General features: G+C 42.7%; 1 protein-coding gene across 1 annotated transcript in view; it reads right to left on the reverse strand.

Annotated features, from left to right (window-relative positions):
• Positions 1-13,485, reverse strand: part of beta-Man (beta-mannosidase) — a 101,616-nt gene that overhangs the window by 62,306 nt on the left and 25,825 nt on the right. Inside the window, exons 3-4 of the mRNA XM_068228033.1 lie at positions 6,748-7,102; positions 2,414-2,663 (exon numbers count right to left, since the gene is read on the reverse strand). Coding sequence (XP_068084134.1) covers positions 2,414-2,663; positions 6,748-7,102 — 605 coding nt within the window. The remainder of the gene's footprint in view (positions 1-2,413; positions 2,664-6,747; positions 7,103-13,485) is intronic.

The following is a 13,485-nucleotide window of genomic DNA, read 5'->3' on the forward strand; positions in this document are numbered from 1 at the left end:
TGTACAGAGGTGCATGCACTCTGAGAGACCCTGTTCTACTGTATGCGCGTGCTGAGTCATTACCAGGTAATATTTTGTTTCCACCGTTGTTAGTACTAACGCTTTCGAATTATTCAACTACTGCAGACATTGCGCTTTTCGACCTCGCACTGAAGTAGGTTCTTTGTAAGAAAAATAGACACCAACGTCTTTTTACGTAGGGAAAAGATACTCCTAAAGGTTACAAAAACCTTCGATTAAATTATATAGTTGTGAAATTTGCCAGACATCAGTTTATTGCATATGCCAATAACACTGAAGAGCCTCCGTGGCTCAGGCGACAGGCGCTGGCCTCTCACCACTGGGTTCCGTGGTTCACATCCCAGTCACTCCATGTGAGATTTGTGCTGGACAAAGAGGAGGCGGGACAGGTTTTTCCTTAGAGTACTCCGGTTTCCCCTGTCATCTTTCATTCCAACTACACTCTCCAATATAATTTAATTTCATCTGTCAGTCGTGAATCATTGCCCCAGAGGAGTGCGACACGCTTCGGCAGCCGGCACATTTCCTATCCTCGCCTGACCTAGTCGAATGACTGGAAGCAGGCTATGGATTTTCAGTAACACTGAGTAAATAAAGCGGGTTTCTGAAATGATAAGTCCTCATCAATCCATCCCTCCGGGCCTACCTAGCCGAGGCGGTAAAGGTGTGCTCGGTTCGCCCGGAAGGACGTGGGTTCGAATCCCCGTCAGGAAGTCGTAACATTTAAGAAATGAGATTTCAAGTTCCGGAGGTGCACATGCCCTGAGGTTCACTCAGCATACACCAAAAATGAGTACCAGGTTAATTCCTGGGGGCAAAGGCGGCCGGGCGTAGAGCTAACCACTCTACCCCAACAAGTGCCGATGTTACGGATAGTGGAAGCCTTTACCTTCCACCCCCCCCCCCCCCCCAAGGGCCTGAATGGCCTGTACAGAGATGACTTTGCTTTGCTTAATGCATCCCTCCAAAAATATAGTACGAGATCATCGAATAGATCCGTTTATTTATAAAATTATGTCATATTTCTGAATTTCAGCTGCATCGCACCGCAAAGGTCAGTCTATAATTACACTTATTCAGCCATCACAGACCCTGATGAACATAGGTTTCCTCCACCTCTGCCAATGTAATGCTTCTTTCTTCCGAACTTCCGCAACGTCCAAAAGGTTTAGATCCTTTTCCAGCTCATCTCTTCATCGCAGCTTTGGTCTACCAAGGGGTCTAGGTTTTCTGGTAGTCACTCCTTCACAGCTCTGGGCATTGCCTTTTCCGATATCCTCACCACACGACCAATCCCCTAGACCCGTATGTTCCTCAAGATGTTTGTGATCCGATATACACCCCTAAAACTGAAATCACTATGTGATTTACTCCTTTTCTTTACAAGATGCTTTATGGCGCACCGACACAGATAGGATAGGAAAAGGCTAGGAGTGGTAAGGAAGCGGCCGTGTCCTTAGTTAAGACACAGCCCCAGTATTTGTCTCGTGTGAAAATGGGGAAACCATGGAAAACCTTCTTTCAGGGCTGCCGGCAATGGGGTTCGAGCCCACTATCCCCCGATTACAAGCTAAATATTGTGCAAATATTGTCAAGGAATTCTCGCTCTTCATAACAGATGTGCTGCGGGTCAGTAATTTTCCTAACGGTTTTCGCAGGCGCAACGACGACATCGTGTTTTTCCTCAGCCTTCACTCTCGTCCATCTTTGATAGGCCCAAGGATGTTTCACATTACTTTCCTTCTGAAGATGTGAAGCTTGTCTAGGTCGATCTGCCTAGCTATCCTTGTTTAGGAACCATACAATCGAACGAATGATAGTATTATTATTATCATCCCCCATTCAACTACTCCAACGGAGCACGAATCATCATCAACATCATCATCATCATCATGTATTACTCTAAACATGGCTTTAAGTCCCCTGGTAGAAGAGAAAAGTTGCAGTTACTGACAGTCACGAGGTACAACTTCACTCTTGAGGAATGAGGCAATTTGGACCATCATTACCTTGATGAATTATTGGACAGTACGCCACATTGAGAAAGCAAAGCAGTATTGTTGAAGAGGCTCTCATCTGTTTTTTCTGGGCGGTAAATAACAGTAAATAACCTATGTATCTCTCTTTCGTTTCTTCTTCTTAAACAGAGTCAGGAGCTTTTTGGCCCGAGGTGACGCAAAACTTGCTTTGTGATCATCATCATCGTTTTCTAAGAGGCCCGACATCTCGGTCATCGACCCCAATTAACGTACCTTGCCAGAGCCTCCTTCTGCGCTCTTTCCGTCCTCGACTCATGCATTTAGACATCCTAAAATATCAACTAGTGCATAGTAATATACTTTGGTCAGTTTTCTTATGTCGATAATCTTCGGTGCAGTTTTAAGGAACTTACCGCTGGTAGAGACATGGAGACATTGACGTAGCTATGGCCAAGAGCGTCTGGCCGGAGGGTGATAGGAATCCCCATTGTGACCTCCGTAAATAACAGTAGACGAACTTCTAGATGGCCCTCCACAGATGTCACCCCAAGTCCTGTCTCCAAGAAGGCGCCAATGTTGAGGCGAGGGTTATCTCCGGGTTGAAAGTCCGTCGTCACCGAACGCACCAAAGCGGAGTTAAAGGCCTCGAGTTGCACACTTTTCCTGAATTAAAAAAAACAATTTTAGCATATGTGATACAAAACTAAGCACGTGGATTGGATTGGATTGGATTGGATTGGATTGGATTGGATTGGATTGGATTGGATTGGATTGGATTGGATTGGATTGGATTGGATTGGATTGGATTGGATTGATGCGGACGGACGGACGGACGGACGGACGGACGGACGGACGGACGGACGTATGTATTGAAACCAACTGGTTCATGTCATTGGCATATAATGGTCGTAGTTGGACGAAGGTAATATTATATGAGGTACAGCTTCCATGTGAAGCACGATGTATGTCGCAATCCAGCTTACTAAAATTATGTCTTCAACAGCGCACGTGTGGAGAACAGCGGATATTGCATCAGGAAAAGGGTAATAGAACTTTACGACGGAGATATTAAATTAACTTGGCAGAACTTTCACACCAATGAATCACAAGATAACGCACGAGGGAAGAAATGAGGCAGTAGCAAGGACACCAATGTGAAAGCGCTGTGACATAAGATTAAATTCAGAAGTAGTTATTATTAAAAACAAATAAGACTTTACTGACTTCATGTTAGCTACTGGACTGTCGATTGACTTCATCAGTCGGTCCTTTGCTTTCCGTTTTAGATCGAACGAAAGTTTCCCCTTTGAGAGCCCCTTCAGAAACAAACCCCTGTGTTCCTTATCTGATGACAAATCTTACATCGGCCTAAGTGACCTGTCTGAAAATCTAACTTTCATGCTAATTAGTCTCCTGGAAGAATTCCGTGATGTACTCTCTGCAATACTAGGATGTGCTAAAGAGTTTTCATATCGTAGCATACTGAAAGATGACACGCCTATTAGATCCCTTCCTTGTTTTGAGAACAGAAGGTGACACGGATTCATGTGTGTGTGTGAGTTGTTTTGCTGTGTGCCGTCCGAGACCATTCACTCATGTCGCTTCTTTAACATACCGCTTGAACTGTTCTATTATTTTATCACGTGTTCTGTATATTCATGTCCACCACATTTGCGTGGTATGAATACAAGCTAACAACGCGATTGGCTGGTTTCTGTGTGTTTTGAATGGAGACACTCCGTCTCTCTAAGATGGACCACTTTCTGGTTCGTATTGTCTGTTTGATCTCGAGAGCGGTTGTTTATTTTGTTATGTGCTGTGTGGTTGACGTTCTTATACGTCAGGCCTGTGTGTCCCTGATTTCGGCGACCTAACCTCTATTGTCTCTGTGTGAGCATGGGTAGTTCTGACCCTTGGATCCGTGATTCATTTTGTTTCTAATTTAATTATTCGTTTCACATTGCCGTCATTGGCTTTCTTTACCTATTTTCTAGGTTAATATGTTTTATTCTTTACGGGACGATTTTCTATTTTATCTTAGTTATTTGGCGTGTATACCCTTTTCCCTTTTCTCTTTGTTTTAATTTATGAACTCGATGCACCTTTCCCTCTTCTCCTGTTTTAAGCCCTTTTACTCAACGATCTTGTATTCTCGGGGGATGTGCATTGTTGTGGGGGCGTTATGTCTTACCTTATGAATTGCAAGGTAGTATGTTATGATAATGTGCTGTTTCCCCTTTAACTTATGGTCGTTTAGACCAGATGTTCATAAAAGAAATACTTTGTACCCACTTGAATTTATGTTCATCTAATAGTGGTAGATGCCAAGCCCTTGTACCATACTTAACTTTTCGTCACGTCTTATATCAAGGTAAGAGAGTGAGAGAAGGTGTAATAACTGTGAATCTTGTGTACTTTGATTATGGGTCACGTATAATTAATATAATCTATTTGATTTTTGACCCTCTTGTTTCGCCTATACGAGCTTTTGATTTTCCCTTGGTAATAAAATTATGTTTTGCCCTTATTTTTGTTATATTTTTATTTCTTTGTGTGTCTTATCTATGTAAGAGGCCCGGGTCCAGTTCCTGGCAGTCTTTGCTAGTTTTGACCAAATCCACCGCATTGGGTCTTCGTTTTGTTCATAGTGTCAGACATCTTGGGTCTTTTCTGCAAGTGGTTAATTCTTACCCCTTTGGTGTATTGTGCGAGCAGCAGAGGTGGCAAATGGCAGTTCCAAGAAGCAAGTCCGAACAGCTCTGAAGTTGTCCAAAATAATGAGAACCAGTGCGGTATAAATATACGGCAAGAAGAATATCAAATCTCCAGTCAAGTGCAACTTAAATTCATATACGCGCAACACAACTACTAATATATTGGAGTCATACTCTGGTTTACCCAACACGTCACAATGAGAAAAACAGTGTGCAATCTCGTGGTTAAGCTATTCTTCTTCTTCTTCTTTTTCTACCGCTTATCCCACACCTGTGGGGTCGCGGGTGCGAACTGTGTCGCACATGTGGATTTGGCCCTGTTTTACGGCCGGATGCCCTTCCTGACGCCAACCCTATATGAAGGGATGTAATCACTATTGCGTGTTTCTGTGGTGGTTGGTAGTGTAGTGTGTTGTGTGAATATGAAGAGGAAAGTGTTGGGACAAACACAAACACCCAGTCCCCGGGCTAGAAGAATTAATCAGAGACGATTAAAATCCCCGACCCGGCCGGGAATCGAACCCGGGACCCTCTGAACCGAAGGCCAGTACGCTGACCGTTCAGCCAACGAGTCGGACCGTGGTTAAGCTATTAATATAGGGAAAAATCTTCCACAGTGCCATCTGATGTCTGGGGTGTACTCCGCGAGTGGTGAAGTCTGATGTAATGATAGTGATAACGTTATTGTTTTACGTCCCACTAACTACGTTTAACGGTTTTAGGAGACGCCGAGGTGCTGGAATTTTGTTCCGCAGGAGTTCTCTTACGGGCCAGTAAATCTACCGACACAAGGCTGACGTATTTGACCACCTTCAAATACCACTGGACTGAGCCAGAATCGAACCTGCCGAGTTGGGGTCGGAAGGCCAGCGCCTTAACCATCTGAGGCACGATGTATCGGATCTACTCTGTGAGGGGTGAATTCTTAGGGTAGACATCTTGGGTCTTTTCTACAAGTGGTGAATTCTTACGCCTTTGTTGTATTCTGTGAGTAGTGAATACTGAGTCTTGTATCTGGAAGCTGATATTCTAGTATGCAACAAGATAATTTAATTTAAAGACCAGTATGCATACATATACAGGCTATATTGACGGGAGATATTTCATTGGTGAAAGTAAGTCACTAACAAGAAAACGGCTCTGACCTAAGTAGCAACAGAGGTGGCAAATGGCAGTTCCAAGAAGCAAGTCCGAGCAGCTGTGAAGTCGTCCAAAATAATGAGAACCAGTGCGGGATACGGCAAGAAGATAGCAAATGTCCAGTCAAGTGCAACTTAAATTCAACGCCTAGAGCTTCATTTTATTTACGTGTCAGAGTCGTTTATATTGTAACTTCTGCAAACCTCACGATCTTTAATTTAAATTTCGAAGAATATAATTTGTTTATTATCAAATGCAGTGAATTGTTTAATTCATACAGTAAAGTAAGTAATCCCAAATTCAAGGTGGAAATCATACGACAATATCCTGTGCCAAAACCTATTCCGTGGTAAATAAGTTTATTACCTCACACCTTAGAGAAATCAAGAGTCATGCTCTATTTAATAGTTACTTTTGTTAGTAGCTGGTGCCCATCATCAATTAAAATATTTAAAGTTTTGGTTAATGTGTTGTAATTAAATTAATATTAGTAATAATAAACCGTATTTAATGGCAAATTATAATCATAAATTAGGTGTCAGCATAACCACAGAGAGTCGTTCAAATGTGGAGTAAATAAGCTAATCTGTTGAACGGTTATCAAAAAAACATGTAGGATCTATTGAACAGTTTAATTTGAAATAAATGGTAATCAAAAAATCACTGGTAAGTAAAAAGTTGCATTCAATCAATCTGATTTAAATTTTAAAATTCTGATTTACTTGATTTCTTTCAACAAGAACAACAACAAAAATTACACTTCACTTAATCTATCCTGCATAGCACACACACCAAAAGTTGCGTGTGACAGTAGGAAATAACTAGTTGTCAGCGGAAATACTTCCTATCCTACAGTGCCACACTGATGGCTTTGTTTATGTATCTATACGTACCAGATGCCCACAGAAGGGAAGGCGGGGCCCCAGTCCCACGAGAATGATGCTTGCATCTTACGGAGGTGGTTGACGTGACATTCTCCATTCTGCACGTCAGGAACACATTCCGGAGGCACCACATAGTCCTGAGCTTGCCTCTCGTAACGCCGGAGCGCTGCTAGGATCGGAGACTGGAAGATCACTTTCAGTTGGTTAGCTCCAGCCACGAGATGTTCACGTACCGGGAACACATAACGGCGGAACATGTTGTCGGTGAAGCCGAGGGACACATTGTTCAGGATCACCTGAGCTACGGTGTCCAGACCGTGGAACACTAGCTGAATATTTCGGTGTTGCAATAGGGCATCGTCCACTGCGAACAAACGGTGAGTCATATCAATTAATTAACAAGCAGGTAGTCGGAAAAGTAAAGGACGAAAGAGTGTAATAGCAAGAGACCATTAATAGAATGCTGTAAAATAAAGAATATTAACAATAGAATTAATATGTTTATCGACAATTCGGTGATTATGGGAGTACAAGGACACAACAATAAGAATAGAGAAAAAGGATAAAAACCAATCACATTATTAAACTAGCAAGATACCCGTATTGTAATGACATTTACAGCGGCGAAACTACTTGGAGCCATTTGAGGCAATGCCTACCCTAAGAAATACAATTAAACATGCAGTAAATATCTTAACAAATGTATCTGCTCTTACTGTGTTAAATCAACAATAATCTCTTTTTGATTTGTGTTACATGATGACAGCAGATGATGTGCTTCACTGATCGCCCCGCTAGATGGTGACAGCAGACTACTTGTTCTGACAGGGAGGCAGTCTGTAACTTGTCTCACCCAGGACTTTTTGTTTTGTTTTCCTTCCGTCAGCTTAGTGAACGGCGCAGGGTGGTGGAGGAAAGATAGGTTTACTGCCCGCACTCCACTCACAGCAAGGTCTAGATCCTAGAAAGGCAAGCCTCCTGTGCTATTTGAGAGCGTAGTAACTCCCCGCGCGAAGATGACAATGAAATACCCTATTGTTAAGTGCGTGGTTTTCTTTTGAATTACTGGGCAATCCTGGGCATTATTGGACTGTTAGTTGTGTAAAACGAGACTGACATCGTCCGGTTGAAAATTGCGTTGAAATAATGAGTCTTTTGAACTCTTTAAAACGTAAACTGTTCTCATCTTGGACTTACGAAGAGAAATGTGAAGCTAAAAACAAATGATGTATGCCTAATTTGGTATTGAGTATTTTGACGGTAAAGTAGAGAGAAAATTTCAATTTTCTTGGTATACACGATATTCGTGGTCAACAGCCTGTTCTGAAAGCAAGAAGTTTTTTTGTCATACGTGTGTTTTGCTTGGTGGTGAACAGGAATGGACTTTAAATGGGGTAATTGTTACAAAAAAACTTTCTTAGAAAAGCAGAGAAGCATCAAAAGTAAAATAAACATATTCAGAATGAAGAGAGATTCCGTTTACTGGGGTGCGGGAGGACAGAACATTCTTTATCTGAAGGTGCAAGAATTCAAGCCGTGAAACAAAATAGGCTTGTTGTTGAGAGACTTGTTGACATTGTGTGCTTTCTTGGAAAACAGGAGCTTGGATTTCGAGGTCATTTTGAAGGGGAATACTCGATCAACAGGGGCAATCACCTAGAGTTGTTAGATCTCCTTTCAAAGCAGGAACAGTACATTCGAGATCATCTCCAGTCCACATCGGGCTTTAAAGGCACATGAAGCGAAATACAGAATTAATTCATTGAGTCTGTAACCGTCATAATTCAGGAGACAATCAAAGCAGAGTTAGATTCTTGTTATTTCATTGGTATTCAGGTAGATGAGACCTTAGATGTATCAAACAGATCTCAAGTTAGTGTAACATTCCGGTTCTGCTCAAAACAGGGTCCCACAGAAAGATTCATAGGCTTTTATGATGTTTGATTGATAGACTGCATCAGGCTTATCAGAATTAATTGTCGATATTCTGCGAAAGTGGGAAGTAATTGATAAAGTCGTATGCCAAACATAGGTTGGTGCTCCACAATGGCAGGAAGGCATGGGGGTGTTCTGCATTACGTCAGCAAGTCTGTCCAAGGGCAATATTTCTACACTGTTATTACCACAAGTTAAACCTTGTTCTTCTCCATTGCTCCAAAACAATAAAATCAGTCAGGCTCTTCATTCATAATCTGACAGCATTTCATTCATTTTTAGTAGATCCTCAAAAAGAGCTCGTCTTCTGGAATCCAAACGATTCAGACTTCCACAAGCAATCGCTACCCGTTGGAGCTTTCATTCCAGAGAAGTCCACACAGTATTTTCACACTATGATGATCTAAGACAGGTTTTTGAAGACATTGCAGAGAATAATGAGGGTTGGGATAGTGAGTCGTAAAATTCAGCTGTTGGGTTGCTTGCCACACTCAAGAAGACCCAATTCATTTATTTTCTCTGTCGGTGCGACATAAATACAAAACAGCATCCAGTTTGTTGAGTTGGTGGATCCAACTTTGTTCATAGTTTACAAGGAGAGCTTCCCTGAACTGTCTTATGAACATTTACCCCTTTTTCTTAATATCGAAAGATTGGAAAGGGTTTTTTTTTTTTTTTTTTTTTTTTTTTTTTTCCAAGTTGCTTTACGTCGCACCGACACAGATAGGTCTTATGGCGACGATGGGACAGGAAACGGCTGGAAGTGGAAAGGAAGCGGCCGTAGCCTTATTTAAGGCAAAGCCCCAGCATTTGCCTGGTGTGAAAATGGGAAACCACGGAGCACCATCCTCAGGGAGTCCGACAGTGGGGCTCAAACCCACCATCTTCCGAATACTGGATACTGGCCACACTTAAGCGACTGCAGCTATCGAGCTCAGTCGGAAAATGAATTGATTAACATTTATTCCGATAGAAAAACATTTGTCCCCTCAAAAATTTTGCATTATATTGTCCTCAATGACCTCGAACCAGTGTATGTGGAAGTGTCAAAAATGATTCGTTTAATATTAAAATTTATTGTGACCATGGCTTCCTCTAAAAGGAGTATGAGCACTCTGAAGAGGATAAAAACATACTTGTGTAATTCTATGAATTTCTATAGAGAAAATGCTTGTGAAGGAACTGATGAGTGATCAAGTATTAAAGGACCGTGTGATGGATCATTTTGCAACCAAGAAAACTCGATGTTTGGAACTACTCTACAATAAACTTTAAGGTAAGATTTCCTGCCTACCCATTAATTAACAAATAGCTTCGCCACTGGACATTTATAACTGAATGCTTAATATTTTATATATAAACCGCCAAAATTCGCGATCTGACGGCAAAACTCCTCCCTTTTTTTCAATATTTCTTTCCAGCAATCGATTTTGTACTTCCCGGAATAGCTCCAGGTATTCCGCCCGGTCAGTTGGATCCCTAAATATTTGCCATCTTTTCCTATACGCATCTTTAATAAGGATCAAATCCTTGAGGAGATCCGGCGTGGTGTCGTCTTGGGTGTCTTGGCAGTAGTGAACTCGCGGCCGGACTGCATTCATAGTCATTACCCGGCCAGGTCCAGCGCGGTCCGCACATTTTGACGACGGTCCAGAACATTATTATTATTTTTTTTGCTAGGGGCTTTACGTCGCACCGACACAGATAGGTCTTATGGCGACGATGGGATAGGAAAGGCCTAGGAGTTGGAAGGAAGCGGGCGTGGCCTTAATTAAGGTACAGCCCCAGCATTTGCCTGGTGTGAAAATGGGAAACCACGGAAAACCATCTTCAGGGCTGCCGATAGTGGGATTCGAACCTACTATCTCCCGGATGCAAGCTCACAGCCGCACGCCTCTACGCGCACGGCCAACTCGCCCGGTATTATTATTATTATTATTATTATTGTTATTGTTATTATTATTGTTGTTGTTGTTGTTGTTGATAATGATGATGATGTTCTTATTCATAAGTAGGCTATCTTAAGTCACAGAATATTTGGCAAAAGGGCGTTAAAGTATTGTATTTTTCCAAGCCACGATTGTCTTTTCTATCTACCACAAGATGGCGGCGATAACTTCTCCTCGTGTGATGCTTGTGGTCTAATGGTCTTATGTATTTCTCTAGGGGTCGGGTCTGAAGCGAGATGAATCTTCGTAGCGAGTGTTGTATTTTTTCGGTCTGAGTAGCTCAGACGGCAGAGCGCTGGCCTTCTGAGCCCAACTTGGCAGGTTTGACCGTGGCTCAGTCCGGTGATATTTGAAGGTGCTCAAGTACGTCAGCCTCGTGTCGGTAAATTTACTGGCACGTAAACGAACTCCTACTGGACAAAATTCAAGCACTTGGACGTCTCCGAAAACAGAAGAAGTAGTATATATTAATATATATTTTCGTGTGGCTATTTCTAGCCGAGTGCAGCCCTTGTAAGGCAGACCCTCCGATGAGGGTGGGCGGCATCTGCCATGTGTAGGTAACTGCGTGTTATTGTGGTGGAGGATTGTGTTATGTGTGGTGTGTGAGTTGCAGTGATGTTGGGGACAGCACAAACACCCAGCCCCCGGGCCACTGGAATTAACCAATGAAGGTTAAAATCCCCGGCCCAGCCGGGAATCGAACCCGGGACCCTCTGAACCGAAGGCCAGTACGCTGACCATTCAGCCAACGAGTCGGACAGAAGAAGTAGTTAGTGGGATGTAAAAAACAATGATATTAAAAATACTTTTTCTTACATTTTGCTTTACGTCGCAGAGACACAGATAGGTCTTATAGCGTCGATGGTACAGGAAAGGGCTAGGAGTGGGAAGGAAGCGGCCGTGGCCTTAATTAATGTACAGCCCCCAGCATTTGCCTCGTGTGAAAATAGGAAACCATGGAAAACCATCTTCAGTGCTGCCGACAGTGGGTTTCGAACCCCCTATCTTCCGAATGCAAGCTGACAGCTACTTGACTCAAATCCTGCAGCCACTCGCTCGGTCGTAGCGAGTTTTACGACCGGATGCCCTTTCTGACGTCAAGCTCATCGCAGGAGTTAACGAGATGTAGGCCTAATGATACACGTGATATGCAGGGTGGTCCGTTACGTGAAACGGGTAAATGATCGTTAGAAGGTAAATCACTTGAAAAAAAATTGTATCTCGTGTCGTAGTTTTATCAGCTACTGAGGTTAGCCAATCAGATCGCTTCAAATGGGCGTTGAGAGGCGGTGTTGCTAAATCTGCACGTGGCTTAACACCGGCTTGAGAGCACCAAATCTTATAAAAAGAACTTAGCCAAGGGAGGGATTTGACCACGGACCTCTAAGCTGAGGTTCGCACCATACGGTGACCAAACCAAACCAAACCCCATGGCACTACAGCCCTTGAAGGGACTTGGCCTACTAAGCGACCGCTGCTCAGCCCGAAGGCCTGCAGATTACGAGGTGTCGTGTGGTCAGCGCTACGAATCCTCTCGACCTTCTTGGCTTTCTAGACCGGGGCCGCTATCTCACCGTCAGATATCTCCTCAATTCTAATCACGTAGGGTGAGTGGACATCGAACCAGCCCTCAGGTCCAGGTAAAAATCCCTGACCTGGCCGGGAATCGAACCCGGGGCCTCCGGGTAAGAGGCAGGCACGCTACCCCTAAACCACGGGGCCGGCACCATACGGTGACACCGGCTGGAACTCACGGTGTGCTTGTGTTTGATGCTGATTTCTCGACGTCGCTTATGGAAATATTAGTTAGGTAGCCATGTGGCATGCGTACAGGTGCAACGCAAGCCTTCCTCTAGGCAACCCAGAAATGTGTACCCCTCCCCAACCCCTATAAAGTTTCTAGTACACTACTGTTTTCTCTACATGAGAAAGTACTGTCAACAGTTCTTCCGAAGGGTGGTTGGACGTATTTTTCTACTCTCTCAGTCCGTTTAAAGTCAAAAATGTACTTTCTCTTGGTTCGTTTGAGTAGCATTTTAAGTACATGTACTACCTCACAAAATGCCCAGAGTGCTCTTACAGGACGTACAGGATTTGGAATACTAGCAGCAAACTTGTTTGTTTTATCACGAATTCCAAGATTCAGCCAAGCTTTTCTTATTATGCTGACTTCCATCGCACACAAATCTAACAACTTCACAACTAAACAATTATCTGGATAATTGTCTTAGAGTATATCACCAGGGGTAGAATTTTTGCTTGCATACACTGCGATAGGAAGAAACCAGTATTGCAGGAGTGGAACAAACACAAACACTAGGATTGTATTATGCAGAAACAAACTTTTAACTTGTATATGAACAAGAACAAATCTCATGAAATAAAGTCATGAAAATGAAAAGATATAAAAGAGCATTGACACGGATTTCAACACCTCTAGGGCAATTATCGAAAGACATAGATGAGATATTATTATGCAAATGCAAAGGGATAATGCACAGTTAGTTGTGTGTGTGTGTCAAATCTACATAGGCCTATCCATCAATTTTCAAAGAAGTGCCATTGAATCAAATTTTCTCTTTCAATTTAACCTCATCGAATATCAGGAAAGCTAACGTATTGTTGTCATTGCCATCAGCACTCTCAAATGTTTTAGTTATGGCATTCACTGAATGCATGTTAATGCCATAAGAGTAGGTAAGGCCTTTCAACAAGCTCCGAAGATAAGATGGTGATGGTAAGAGAAGAAGTTCGTCTTGTCTGCAGTGTTTATATCATTCCGGAGACTTTATTTTTAGCAGAAGAGCTTCCAATAACAATTTAATATCATAGCGCATCCCTTTTACATGTTTTACAATTG

The sequence above is a fragment of the Anabrus simplex genome, chromosome 1, assembly GCF_040414725.1.
Source record: "Anabrus simplex isolate iqAnaSimp1 chromosome 1, ASM4041472v1, whole genome shotgun sequence".
Lineage (NCBI taxonomy): Eukaryota > Metazoa > Arthropoda > Insecta > Orthoptera > Tettigoniidae > Anabrus > Anabrus simplex.